The 13,115-nt window shown below is 39.2% G+C and overlaps 1 protein-coding gene across 3 annotated transcripts in view; it reads left to right on the forward strand.

The window, feature by feature from the left end:
- The window catches only part of FAM171A1 (family with sequence similarity 171 member A1), an 84,466-nt gene that overhangs the window by 57,619 nt on the left and 13,732 nt on the right, over positions 1-13,115 (forward strand). For all 3 annotated transcript variants that reach the window (XM_048950987.1, XM_048950986.1, XM_048950988.1), the window contains 2 exons: positions 2,335-2,493; positions 7,437-7,613. In XM_048950987.1, the coding sequence (XP_048806944.1) occupies positions 2,335-2,493; positions 7,437-7,613 (336 nt within the window). The remainder of the gene's footprint in view (positions 1-2,334; positions 2,494-7,436; positions 7,614-13,115) is intronic.

The following is a 13,115-nucleotide window of genomic DNA, read 5'->3' on the forward strand; positions in this document are numbered from 1 at the left end:
TCCCGGGGTAAAGAAAGCCCAGCTTGGGTAGTCTTCACTGTTGTACCTAGATCTCTGAACACCTACTAATGCATTAACCATCTGGGAGGCACTGAGAGGTGAATATCTTTGTTCCTATTTTTAGAGAAAGGAGGAGCAAGATGCAAAGGATGAGCAGCTTGTCTGACGTCCCAGACTTGGCCTCGTAGAAGGGAACCAGATTCCTTGGGGCATTTCAATATCAAACAGCTTGTTAATCTAGGATGTGAATTAAGTAGTTATTCTGCACTAATTCTTTGTATCTATAAGCACAGACTATCTACACAGGAAGCCATTTCTGAGTAGCTTACACCTTAGAATTTACATCCAAATTCATTGTTGTGCAAATTTCCTGTCAGGTTTGGGACTTAGCCATGAACATTTTGCATTGTCTGTAGAATTGAAGAAATAGAGGCTTGCTTCACCCTGGGAGCTTTTTGCTGTCCCAGTGCTACAAAATAATCGTTTTTAAATAGAGAACTCCAAAGCCTGCCCATTAATTACTGCGTTTATAGATTGAACAACGGTTATTTTCTTTTTAATGCTTAATTACTTGTATCTTCAGAAATACAATGCCAGTTTTTGGCAACTCAGTTTTTCTTAATCAGATATTTAGACAGCAGAAAATCCTAAAATTTTACATGGAACAGATAACAATAATGTTCTTTGTTGTATTTTTTTTTCTCTTTTGTTACTATGGATGCTTATCAGTATGGGGCTTATGAACCTGCACAGCAGTGTGGTCAGTGATCTCTGAGTTTGAACAATTATGTCCCTTAGTACAGCAAACTGTTAAGATATTATAAAGCAGGAGGGAGATGAGTCTTCCCTGAGTTGACTTTAGTCAATTCATTTAGAGTGTTGTCGATTTCCATTTAAACCTGGACATTGACTAAGAGAGATTTCTTCCCACTTCACTGGTGTGTTTTTCAATGACTATCTTAAACATTTAAGAATACTGCTAGTCTTAAGATCCCTCTGTAAATACTCCCAAGTTTCAGATTTTTTTCTAAAATATTTTACAGCTTATTCTTTCAGAATTACCAAAGAAATGACAGAAATAATGATCACCTGTTTGAGATACTTGCTTGCCAACTAGACTTTTTTTTGTTGGTGGTGCAAAGTTCGATCTCTTTCTTATAGCTCGAGCTCCTGCTGGAAAACAATTCAAGAAAAGATGCCAGTCACTTGGATGATGACATTGGTAGTTGTAAATTTCAGGAGTTGAGTCAAACTCTTTAATCTTTGTCTCAGTGAAGTTATACAAAGGTCAAAGCTGCAATCTCAGTCTAATAGGAGAAAAGAAGTAAAACTGTTTTGAGTTGACGTATTTGAACCACATTGTCAAATGCAAAGAGAGGGGGAAAAACATGTCAGCCTTTTGATTTTGTGCTTTGGGGAAGTGTTCTTTGAGTGTTCAAAGTGAGCTCTGGAGAACACAATAGCTTCTGATTTAAAAACTAATTTGCATGAAGCACACAGAAATTTGCAGATGGAGTCTTGCTGTGTGTTGCTGAACAGTATTAATGGTAAGCATCCATTGGAAAATCCACTGACTTTGTAACCCAGGATTCAAATGAGACTTAAAATGAACTAGTACACGAAACAGTCCTAAATTCTGTTGCAGTGAAGACCCCCAGTTAATAGCTAGCAACCTTGGAAAAACTGCTAAAACTGTACCAGAAGAAGGAAAAATGAGGAATTACATACTAAGTAATCTCTTTGTGTTTATATGTGTTCATTGCATGGGAAGGTATGGAAACTGTTTTCACCCAGGCTTTGTCAAGAGATTGTTTTTATCCAGTGGCTTAAATAAAAAGTGACTGTTATCTAGTACAGAGCCAAAGCTATGCAAAACCAAAGTGCAGAAGTTATGTAAGTTAATTGGGACTGCAAGTAGAATTGTCGTTTCATAGAACTTCACTTCAAAGAGCGTAAATTTATCTTGCTACTTCAAAAGAGACAAAACATAAACAAAAATGGTGAACTGGGTACTTCTCTGAGCTTTCACACGCGTCACCTCAAATTTTGTTTTCGTTTCAGTGGCATTCATTAAAAGAAGCATGAAATTTGAGGTGATCTGAGGAAATCTGCCTGAACAGTTTTACTCAGAGATGCTTCTAGGAAAACAGTGGCAATTGCAAAATAAACACAAAAGTACTGGTTTTCCTCCATGTACGCTATAGCTTTCAGATGTCTGTCTTTCTCAAGCAATTTTTACTTTAAAAGAAACAACCTCTTAATGTGCTTCCATAAATATGTACTCCTAAATTTTCTGCCTACCTTGGATATAATGTCATTTTCAACTTTTTTTAGGTGCACGGACTCAGCCACAAGTTCACTTTCAGAGAAGATCAGTGAAATTACCAGAGAACACCAGCTATAGTGATTTGACAGCATATCTGACCGCAGCCAGTTCACCCTGGGAAGTGGACAGTTTCCCTTACTTGCAGGGATTGGATGGAAATGGAACAGGTAACCCATCACTTTGGTTTTGCTCTGATTTCATATCGGTCCAGGAACCAACTAGCTTTTGACCACGTAATTTTTTCCATCCCATTACAATTAACATTCTTTAAAATTTGGATGGCATTATTGGTTCAACTGCTCGGTCAAAATGCTGTTCTAATGAGGAGTTTTGATGTAACAGAATTCACGTGGTGTTGACATCAGCTGTTTTTTGTGCTGATAATCACAGTTGTAGGAATCAGTGTTTAAATTAACACAGAGAGCAAGGTCCCTCCTAAATGGAAGGACTGAATAACACAGAGAAAGATTCTCAACCTTGGAAGGACAGAGAAGTTTGTTACACTTGTAGTTTTGAGCTAAGTCTCCGAATTTGTCATATTGCATTTGCACATATGAAAATAGATTAATGTGAAGGAGAAAAAGAGAATATTTATATTGAGGACGTGATAACATTTCTTGTTCAATCACTATATAAAAAGAGCTAAAAATCCTAATTATCAAGGATTTCATAATGTTGTTTCAGCTAAGAGTTGTTCCATTGTCTTTTAAATTACCTTTGAATCTAGCTTTGGCCAAAAACGGCCAATTCTTGTAGCACCAAAGGAAAAGTACAAACTGTATTAAATTCAGAGCCACAAGACATTTTTTGTGATTGCAACTGCTTGTAATTCTTCTTGCACTTCTCAGTTAGTTTTGGCTGTAATAATTGGTGTTGTGTAGGCTAAAGAAAAACAGATGAATTGGGCATAGAAGGCTTGAAATGCTTCAACTGCTGTAAAAGGAAGAACTGTGTGTTCTCTGTGGCTGTATTGGTTTAGAAAGAAATTAATAGACTTCCAGTGCAGCAAAAGCAATTGAGATGAGGAAAACCTTGCTGTGGTGTGGGTTGTTTAAACTCTAGAATCAAATGCTTGAGGCTGTTGGACTGAGTTAGACAATCACCTGTCAGGATGGCATAGGCATAGCAGAGCCTGCTTTGAAGCAGGCTAAATAGCCCCTTGAGGTCCCTCCCTGCTGTTTCTCAGGATACATTTACTTGTGATGTTTTGATCTAGGTGACTTTGAATGCTAGGTCATGCGAGTAAAGGGTGTGTGACTGAGCTTTCTAGTGTTCCCTCAGGGTGGAAAAAAATAAAAAATAAAAAATAAAAAATAAACTTCCCCTTCCCTTTGTACATATCTGAATATCTCATTTTCTATTACAATTAGAAATGTGTCTGCTACCTTATTCCAATCCTTCTGTCTGCTTCAGTGAGTACATCTCATCCTATCCCTTCACCTGTCATTTCCTCATTCTCATCTTCAACCTTCTGTTTTCTCTGGCTGTCTGTATTCAGACATCTTCTTGTATCTCTTATCTCTTTCTAAAAGGAGGGGACGTATTTATCACGTTCATCTCTCTGTCTACTTCCTCACCTCCTTTCCTTTTATCTCTAAACCCACTGAGCAGACTGTTGGATAATGTGTGGAGAATTCCTCTCTCCCAATTCTTTTCTCAGTGCTATGCAGACCAGCTTCCCACGCATTTATTTAGTGACATTTTGGCATGACCAATTTTTGCAGGAGCTGCATAACCAGGGCATCATCTTTCCTCCTGTTTTAACCACCTGGCCTCCTACAAAACAGCTTAATGCACCCTTTTTAGTTGTCTGTATATACAGACTATGAAGGGATCTTTCTTTTTGAGCATGGATGCCTTTAATTTGACCTTTATTAACCTTCAGTTAAAATTATGTGCCAAAAGACCAAAATGAGTGGCAAATAAATGGGTTCTAATAAACTGTAAAGAGCCTTGTATTCTGAATGCTGTGGCATCTACTATGGAATAGTATAAACTATGAATATATTCATATGTGCACTATAGTATAGATAGCCTACTTTTAGTAGGAGTTTCTCTAGCTGTGAGAACATTAAACTACAAAGTCCTCACCTTGGATTGACTTCCTTTTCTTCATCTCTGAGTGACATGGTAAAGATGTCACCTGAAAAACTTTCGAAGGAATAAAAGATGAGATGTTGGGGATTTAAAATTTTCTGTTCCAAAGGAGGAAGAAAAATGCAAAAAACTGTAGAATTCCTAACCAACTTTGCTGAATGCTGCCCCTCTACCTAATGGTTTGTTATTGTGTTCTATCACAGTTTCTTTGTACGTCTGTAGACTTAGAACTAGGTTCTCTCATTTGTTTAAATCAGCTCAGTTCTCTGGCTGGTATTTATCCAGAGTGACTTTACAGTTGCTCTAACTAAAACATTTTGTCTGAGTTCAGCAGTTTTTTACAAAATCCTAAATGGATGCTGAGGTAGTAACATGGGCCAGTAAAAATTCATTGCATGACCAACCATGTTCCAAACGTGATGTTCAAACATTTTGCTGAAAGTAGTGATCAGTCCATATAGTGCTAGCTTGTTTTCTGTAGTATTCACTGGCTGGAGAACAGTAGGATGGCTTCACAAAATATCCTTTTGACCAGGCTGGGTGAAAACTTGCATGCAGCAACGGACAAAGCTGGCTAATTATCATTTCTCCTGCTGGGTTTGTAGGGTGTCACGTCTGAGTCACAGTGGATTTTCCTCTGATGTTTTTTAGAGCTCTTTACAGGTCACCAGAAGTCAAAAATGGCAACAAATAAATGAAAGCTGACATTTATTGAAGTCCATTCCCATTTAATCTGTGCATGTCCTCATCAGTTTTACAGCATGTGAGAGTTTCATAAGCATTGATTTTAATTTACCTTCACAATGGAAAGGGGACAAATTCATCTTTTTAATGGACATTTACGTAGCGTACAGGATGGCAAACTGAAGGATTTTTTTTCTACTTGCCAAAGATCCCTGGATTTCAGAAACTTCATGTCCTAATGTAACTTCAGCCCAGTACAGAGCAAAGGCTGAGTGCTCCTTAAGTAAAAAAGATGCAAGCAGTGTTTCATCACCAGGATGCATTTCTGGGGCTGGATATTCATATTAGGCAGGTATGCTTTATCAAGAGAGGAATGAAAGCAAAATTCAAAGCTTTCCTTATCTGAAAATAAATACAGTATAAAATATAACCTAGTTTTAGTTTTATCTAAAGGTTTCTAAATCTAAAGTTACACTTTTGTCTCTAGGAATCTGTGTAAGCTAGAAAGTGACCAAGAATTAGCAAGAGGAATTTATTTCTTTGATACTGCCTGAGAAGCTCAGTGACCCAAGTGCAGTGACTTGGGGGCAGGCATCAGTGAGACAGCAGTTACAGGTACACAGGGAGGCAGTGGATTAAATAACTGAATAAAGGAACAACTTTTCCCACCAATTCCCTCTTCTCTGCTTCATGTTGTATGGCTGTAGAGGTGTGATACCATGCACTGTTGGAGCTCATAATATCCATTCTTGGGCAGGCTGGCATCTTTCCCCTGTCCTGTATTTGAATTCTGAGACCTTATTTTCTATTTTTTTCTGTTACCTCTGTGGTTCTCTTATATGGCCATCTTCATGCACCTGTTTTCTCAGGTGGCAGTTCAGGCCCTCTGGAAGGCCCTCCTGCTCCTCAGTTTATAGGAGATCAAAGCAGACCTGTGCACTTGGGTCTGCTTCCAAACCTCCTTGGCCTGTTGGCTGTGGAATGCTGTCCTTGAAATGTGGGAAAGATGTGTCAGAGTAGATGCTGTAGTAGATAAGCCACAGGCAGTTACTTACTTATGGTTATTTCCCATGTCTTGAGCTTGGTGTCTCTAGAATAATTCAAAGAATTTAAAATTTTGGGGGGTTTTGAGGAGTTCTGTCTTCTTTTCTTTTTGCCACCTCCACTCTTTCTGCCCTTTGCTGGTGGTGTCTTAACTTCATTGAGCTGGCTGTCACTGGGGACATCCAGTTTGGGTAGGGGCCATTTCTACAAGCCGTCTGTTACGAGGTCTTGTAAATGTCTTACTGCTTTCCCACTGGTGTCTAGAATGTGTTTGGCCTGATGAGGACTGGCACTGATATGCTGTATGTTCCTGAGGACCCCTTGTTGTGACTTGGTGTAGCTGATGGACAGATGAGTGTTGGGCAAAAATGTGCTTTTACAGGCAGTTTACTGGCATAAAGTGGCAGGGTTACAGGCAGGGTGTAATCTCTCACTGTCAACCAAACGCCCCCATTCCTTTCCTTACCTGCAGACAAAGATTAGCCCTGTGCCAAGATCAGCAGCTGCACAACCAAAGCGTGCAGCACTTGCGGGCAGGCAGCAGCTTTAGCAGCAGTGTGAGCTCAAATGGGCTCAAGCCCTTGCAGAACTGAACGGTCTGTGTCTTTGCTGCTATTGCTTTGAGCTCCAGATCTTGGTTAAACAGTACCAGAAACTATTTTTCCCCTGAATACATACATACATCTTCCTTATTTTTTTCCTGTCATCGATTCATTTGGTTACATACCTGCAGGGTTATAATATTTCTTTAAATCATGTGTGGGGAAGTAATTTCCACTGGCATACAGTTGAAACATAAAGAATAATTATTATCTTGTATACATAAAGTAATGTCCTAATAATCCATTTATCTTGGTTTATCTCAGTGGAAGACCAGACAAAATATATTGTGGCATTGTTAAACATGAGCAATCATGTTTGCAGTGTCCTTGCATATATGAGTGTCGTAATGTCGGTTTATACAAATAAGGTGCTGAGATTTTTTTTTTCCTGTAATTGTGTCTGTGATGCTTGTATTTATTATTTTACAGCAAATGAAGATTCAGAAGTATATTCAGGAGGTTTTGCGTTGTGATTTTTTAATCTTCTGTATTTTTCACTCGATTTTGGAAAATTCTGAAGTATATGCATCTTGTTGGTTCTGAGTTTTGTAATGTGGGGAAGATTAATGCTACTTTCCCTTGAGAAATGTATCAATTTGGTGCTGTGGTGCTGAGCCAAATGGGTATGTCTTAAACTTTGGAAAAGTCTGTAGTCATAATTTTCGTTCATTCTCTTGGTACAGGAAACAGCACAAGGTATGACCTCACCCCTGTCGCTGCAGTCAGCGTCCATCTTCTCAGCAGTGATGGTACTCCAGTCCCAGTGAATGGCCCCATCTACGTAACAGTGCCTCTGCCAACAAACAGCAACTTGAAGCACAATGCACACGTTCCAGCCTGGAGGTTTGACCAAAAATTTGGTAGGTCACATTTAATTATGATTCCCTAAAAGGCTTCATTTATCTGAAACTAATGTCTCACTAACATTTGTTGTCTTATGTTATGTTACATAGTAAAGTCTTCACTGGAGTGTACAAAAAGTATGCTTTCTGTCTAAAAGAAGAGAAGATGGAGTTGTTTTATTCAAGCAGTATGTAGTATTTGTGCAAATGTACTTGAGTAGCATTCTGTGCCACTTCTTGACAAAAAAATTCATAAACGTAGCATTTTGAAATTATTAAATGTTTTACATAAAACTATCCTGAGAGACTTGATTTCAGGCAGACACTGAGAAACAGAGAACTGTATCAGCTGCAGTATTGAACTGGAAGTCTGGAGAAATGGAAACTAGTCTTATCTTTGCCACCAGTCAGCTATTTGACCTTTGGTCCATCTCTTGTTTTGTCACTCAGTTTCCTGTCTGACACAGGAAATATAATAGTGACTTCTTTTCTAAATCCCTTTGAGATTGACTAATACCATCAGGAAAGTACGTGTAGGTGAATTAAAACACTTTGATATGACAAAATACCTAATTGGTATAATCTGTAAAATGCTGTCCAGTTTTTACACTGCAGGGTATCTTGCTATTGTGAGCTGGATTTCTCCTGAAATCTGTGTTTTAGTCTTTCTCTTTTTTTTTTTAAATAAGGGTTTGTTTTTCCATTGCTAGCTAGTATCCTATGCTGGCCTTCTTTATACCTTCAAAGTGTAAAGGACCAAGCATTTAAGTCTTGTCCTGGTAATTCCACTTCCACAGTTATTTCACTGCGTCCTCTGAAGTAATACCAGATGATTGTTACAAAAAAGAAGTCAAGAAAGAAGACTGGAAGGTAGAAAGGCAGAGGATGTGAGGCAGAGAGGAAGAAAAAGGAAACAGATAATGTGAGGTTGTGCAGATAATCAATGGGGCTTTGTCCCTGCAAGGCACGGGTTTTGAGCCAGTGTGTGATCACGTCCAGAAGTGGAACAACCAGCCTGAAACCATTGTGCTGGAGGAAGGGGAGGGGAGGGGGGAAGAGAGAGGTGAAAGAGGAAATAACGTTTTTGCTTCCTTCCTGCCTCTGTTTGCTGAAGTAGGTGGCTTTTTTTCAAATACCATGCCTGATAAATCACTTGTCGGGAATCAGTTGTATTAGAGAGTAAAGCAGTAGGATTTAATAAAGAGTAGTTTTGAATACAGCACAAAATTGGGTAGTAGAAAAAGTGTGTGATAAATGGATTCAGAGTTTCCCTTAACAGCGGAAATGTTGGTTTTCTTGTGGTGCCCTAGCAGTGCATTTCACTTACCTTCTGCTTGACACTGATTTTGATTTGTGATTCTAGAAAGTATTTTGTTTTCTCTTGTTAAAGGCAAGGCTGGTAAGACTGGCTCACGTTTACTTTCTCTGTAAGAAACAGTCCATCCCTAATCCTTCCTGCCAGCTGTGTTACATCTGAACCTTGCCTCACTGCAAGTTACTCACTGCTGGTCAAAACCCTCTGATTTTGATTATGGAGCTTTCTCATTTACAGCCAAATTTCCATGCCCCTGCGGTGGGCCACAAAAGTTCTCTCTTACTATGGATGTATTTTACTGTTGCATATAAAGAGCTAGTTACCCTACAGTGTGCAGTGTTTAGTATGTAGTGTAGATCAATATGGTTTAATTAATTACTGCTGCAGCTTGAGGCTCCTGGTCTGGACACAAGTTCATGATAAACTAACGGATCACTTGTGTTGTAGGGAGGAGAAGGTATGAGGACTACTGAACAAAACAAGTTTTTTGTCAGGCCACTTAACTTCACAAACTCATGGAGAGGAAGGTACAGAAGACATTATCCTTAGGCTCCGGCTCACACTTCAGCTGAAGTAAGCATCTTTCCATGCAACCAAAGATGATGAACAAAGACTTATTTAAGCCCTGATTGCAGCATGCCAGTTCTAGCAGAATTTTGGCCACATCCCAACCAATTTAAATTAGAACAGACTAATTTAATAAGTGGAGCAGCTACTCTATCTTGTATGGGCTGCATTAGCACCCTAAGGGCTGTCAAACTAGCCATATGTAGCACTGACAGGGGGGTACCCTGTCATACTCTGTGCCTCTTGTGCTTGGAATCTGAAGCAAGGAGGCTGGATTGTGACTGGGATGGCTTCATACTGGAGAAATGCTTACCAGGCAAGTAAGTTATTGTAACCCTTTTGCACTGCCAGCTCTGTGCCTTGTCAGGGATAGGCCCTCTAACCTCATTATTCTGATTTTTGCCTTTCATTTCAGGAGCTGTTTTTTTCAGAGCTAATTACATTGTGGTCTGTCCTTAATAGCTTTTCAGCGGCTTAAATTTTCACACTTGTATCTGAAAATTGAGTAAATGCCAGAGATGGAAAACCATGAATGTATTGCCAGACAATAATGCAGTGCTTCTCTCTGGCGTATTTGCAGTACAGTGGGCGTTTGTTCGTGCAGGCCATTGTTTTTGTTCGGAATCCATGTGGTTGTCATCATTACTGTATCAAGTATAATTTCTGCTCTAGAAAGCAGATTTTTTTTCACTTTTAGGAGAAGAGAGCGGAGAAAGGGACAGAAGTAATAGGAATGGGTCTGAATTCTTATAATCACATACATTATGCTGAGCTCATGGTGCACTTGATATAAATGCAGTGGTGTCTGACTGGAAGCGCAGAGGTTTTCATGGTTTCTACAGAAACTATGCATATTTTCATATTGCAGTAGCTAAATATAATTAATAGCTTCTTAGGATGTTTGCCGTAAACAATCTGAATTGTAATTCCCAGTTTTTCACTGAGAAAGGGCTATAGAGTGAGGGGCTTGAGGCTGAGGGTGTCTCCACTGGCACTGGTGAAACAGCCAGAAAAAGCAGGCTGACATCAAAATAAGACAAGGTGCTGCATCTACTTTACGCTGTTCCAGATGAGATGTTTCATTACAAAACAAACTTACTGCCTAGCAGTGCCTGGTGTGCATAGCGGGAATTAAAGCCGTAGTACCTTTTTGAATAGTTAATGACATAAACAGCGATTAACTATGCTATGGAGAAGTTTTAGGATAAATAAGTGGTATTGACCCTAACAACCTTGTTCTTGTGTTGGAAGTACTCTGCCACTTTTCTCTGCTGCAAGTGTTGGTGTTGGTAATGCCAGGCGTAGGTGCACTGATGTTGTGAAGACATACACTAAAATACAGCTTCATCTTTCTGCACTGTGGTATGCCCCCCTCTCTCTCGTATTCCATGCAGCTCTGAAAGAGTGCTTTTATTTCATCATTCACGCAAAGTTTTGAACGGAAGAGATGCAGATTCTCATTTTTATCATCAGAGTTGTTCAGTGAGGCTTTTGTTTTTCATTTTCTTAGTGCTGTCTTATGTCTCTCAAAATCTGTAGAGGATGAAAAGCTTTTATTTTTTCTTTATCCATAAACGGATAGCTGGAATTGTGATTTTGTACATTTGCCTTGACGTCAGTAGGACTTATGGCAATGTAATTAATCTTCTTGTTCCCGGACACAAGATTGTTGTCCAGAACTTCTTTCTAGCCTTGTCCGTTTGTGAGCACTGGAATGAATACCACAGGTCTGAGTAGGAATGAAAGTTGGTACCTCCTGTGTGTTTTCCAGCTCCCACCAGCTAGGCTGGGTAACATGGCAGTTGTTCAGCTGCGTTCTGTCACCATTTGAATGGTTTTTGTTTTATGCTAAGGTGCTGCTTTTTCATGTGAAACAGTAAGCAACACTGTAAGACTCCTTGTTTTAAGTTCTCAGTTTCATGCTACGTGGTATGGAGACATTATGTTGCCTGTAGATGCATGTCTGGAGCTGTAGGAAGGACTTTAAAATACTACCACATAATGCAGAGTGTGTAATACAGAAATAGGGTTCATCAGTTATTCAGTGACAATTCTGATGCATTTGGTTGATTCTTAATCCTACCAAGAAACAGGACAATATTTTCAACGCTGTTTCCAACAGTGGATGCAAAGGACTCGTGGTGTGAAGGGGTTAAACCTCCATCCTTTGTCTCCTCCTTCCTTAATTTGTGTTCCTTTTTGTGTACTAATGTGTAAGGGAAGTTCAGAATACTATTTCTCTGTTTCTGCTCCTCCCCAAACTCTTGGTGTAAGTCTTTGGCATGACCTTGTTGTGTTTAAGTTGTTAGCTTCTTCACAGAGGAGGAGGTTTTCTCCAGTGCCTGAACGCTCAACCATGTTTTATGTAAAGTGATTACAGAATGTGGAGAAGAGTATCTTGGGGAGCTCTTACTAGTTTTATAAAGAACAATACTTCATGTACTCTTGCTGTGCTTTGTCAGTGGTTTCTGACTGCATTTAAGGTTGTAATAGATGTCTAAATACACTGGAAAGTCTGATACTTTTGTTTTGTGGGTGATGTACTGCTTTCAGTGGTAAAATTTCCATTGATTTTTGTAGAGTCAAAGTTTCCTGCTTGTTCCTTAGCAAAATGAAGATAATATTTTTTGTGCTCAAAAGAAGTTGCGTGAATGTATAAACACTGTCAGAACCTTTTGACTGGAATATAGTTTTGCTGCATATCGTGTAGGTGAAGTGATGCTTGATTTTTGTTCATAGCACTCATAGGGAAGAGGAGCAGCTACAGTCAGGGAGAAAATGTAAGCATCTGTACATCTACCTGTCTATTATTTGTAAATAAGATGACTCATAAAGGTCATTTAAATTTTGCATTGGTGGTAAAAGGAATCCTCCCAAAGAACAGGATGACTTGCATTTTCATAAAAATACAATGCATTCCTTTTTGTTGTAGATGGAGTTAACTTCTCACTGCCACCACATTCATACACTGCACAACAGACATAGGATAATTTAACAGAAATAGGTGCAGTCTTGTTTGGTGGGCTATCTGATGCTGGGTATGAGAGCAGACTCTGAACGAGGCTCAGATGGACTGCATTTGGACTACATACGGCTGCTTGTGCCATCTGGGATTTCATGTTTTCTGAGTGGGTTCTGCTGGGTTTGCTACATGAGAAATGTGCATAACTCCATTACTGTAATTGTCATTTGTGCTGTCCTGAGTCCCACCAAAAAAATGCATTATTATTATGAACACAGTGAATGTGTTCCCTGCCCCCAAAAGTCAGGATTTAATACAAGCAGTAGAACCAGATCCAGAACATTTGGTTCTAGATCATATTCACTGATAACAGAGATCCATTTGCAAACTGCATGGAAAAAACTAAGCCTCCACAAAGTAGGCATTTATACTGTTTGCATAGTGTGCAAGTTTCCTGACAATTTGATTTTGAATTCCTTTCTATCTCAACTGCCAAGGTTTGATTATTCTTAAAAATTAAATCCACTGAGGAATACAGATTTTTAACTGCTTTCAAAGAACTTTGTATCTCATGTTGCCATAGAAATGGCAGCTACCAAACCAGCTTTACACCATATACAGTGTCTACATAATAGGTGCAGATATAATTACAGAGTGGTAGAGAGAGCTCAGCAGC

This window comes from Lagopus muta, chromosome 7 (genome assembly GCF_023343835.1).
Source record: "Lagopus muta isolate bLagMut1 chromosome 7, bLagMut1 primary, whole genome shotgun sequence".
Taxonomy (NCBI): Eukaryota; Metazoa; Chordata; class Aves; order Galliformes; family Phasianidae; genus Lagopus; species Lagopus muta.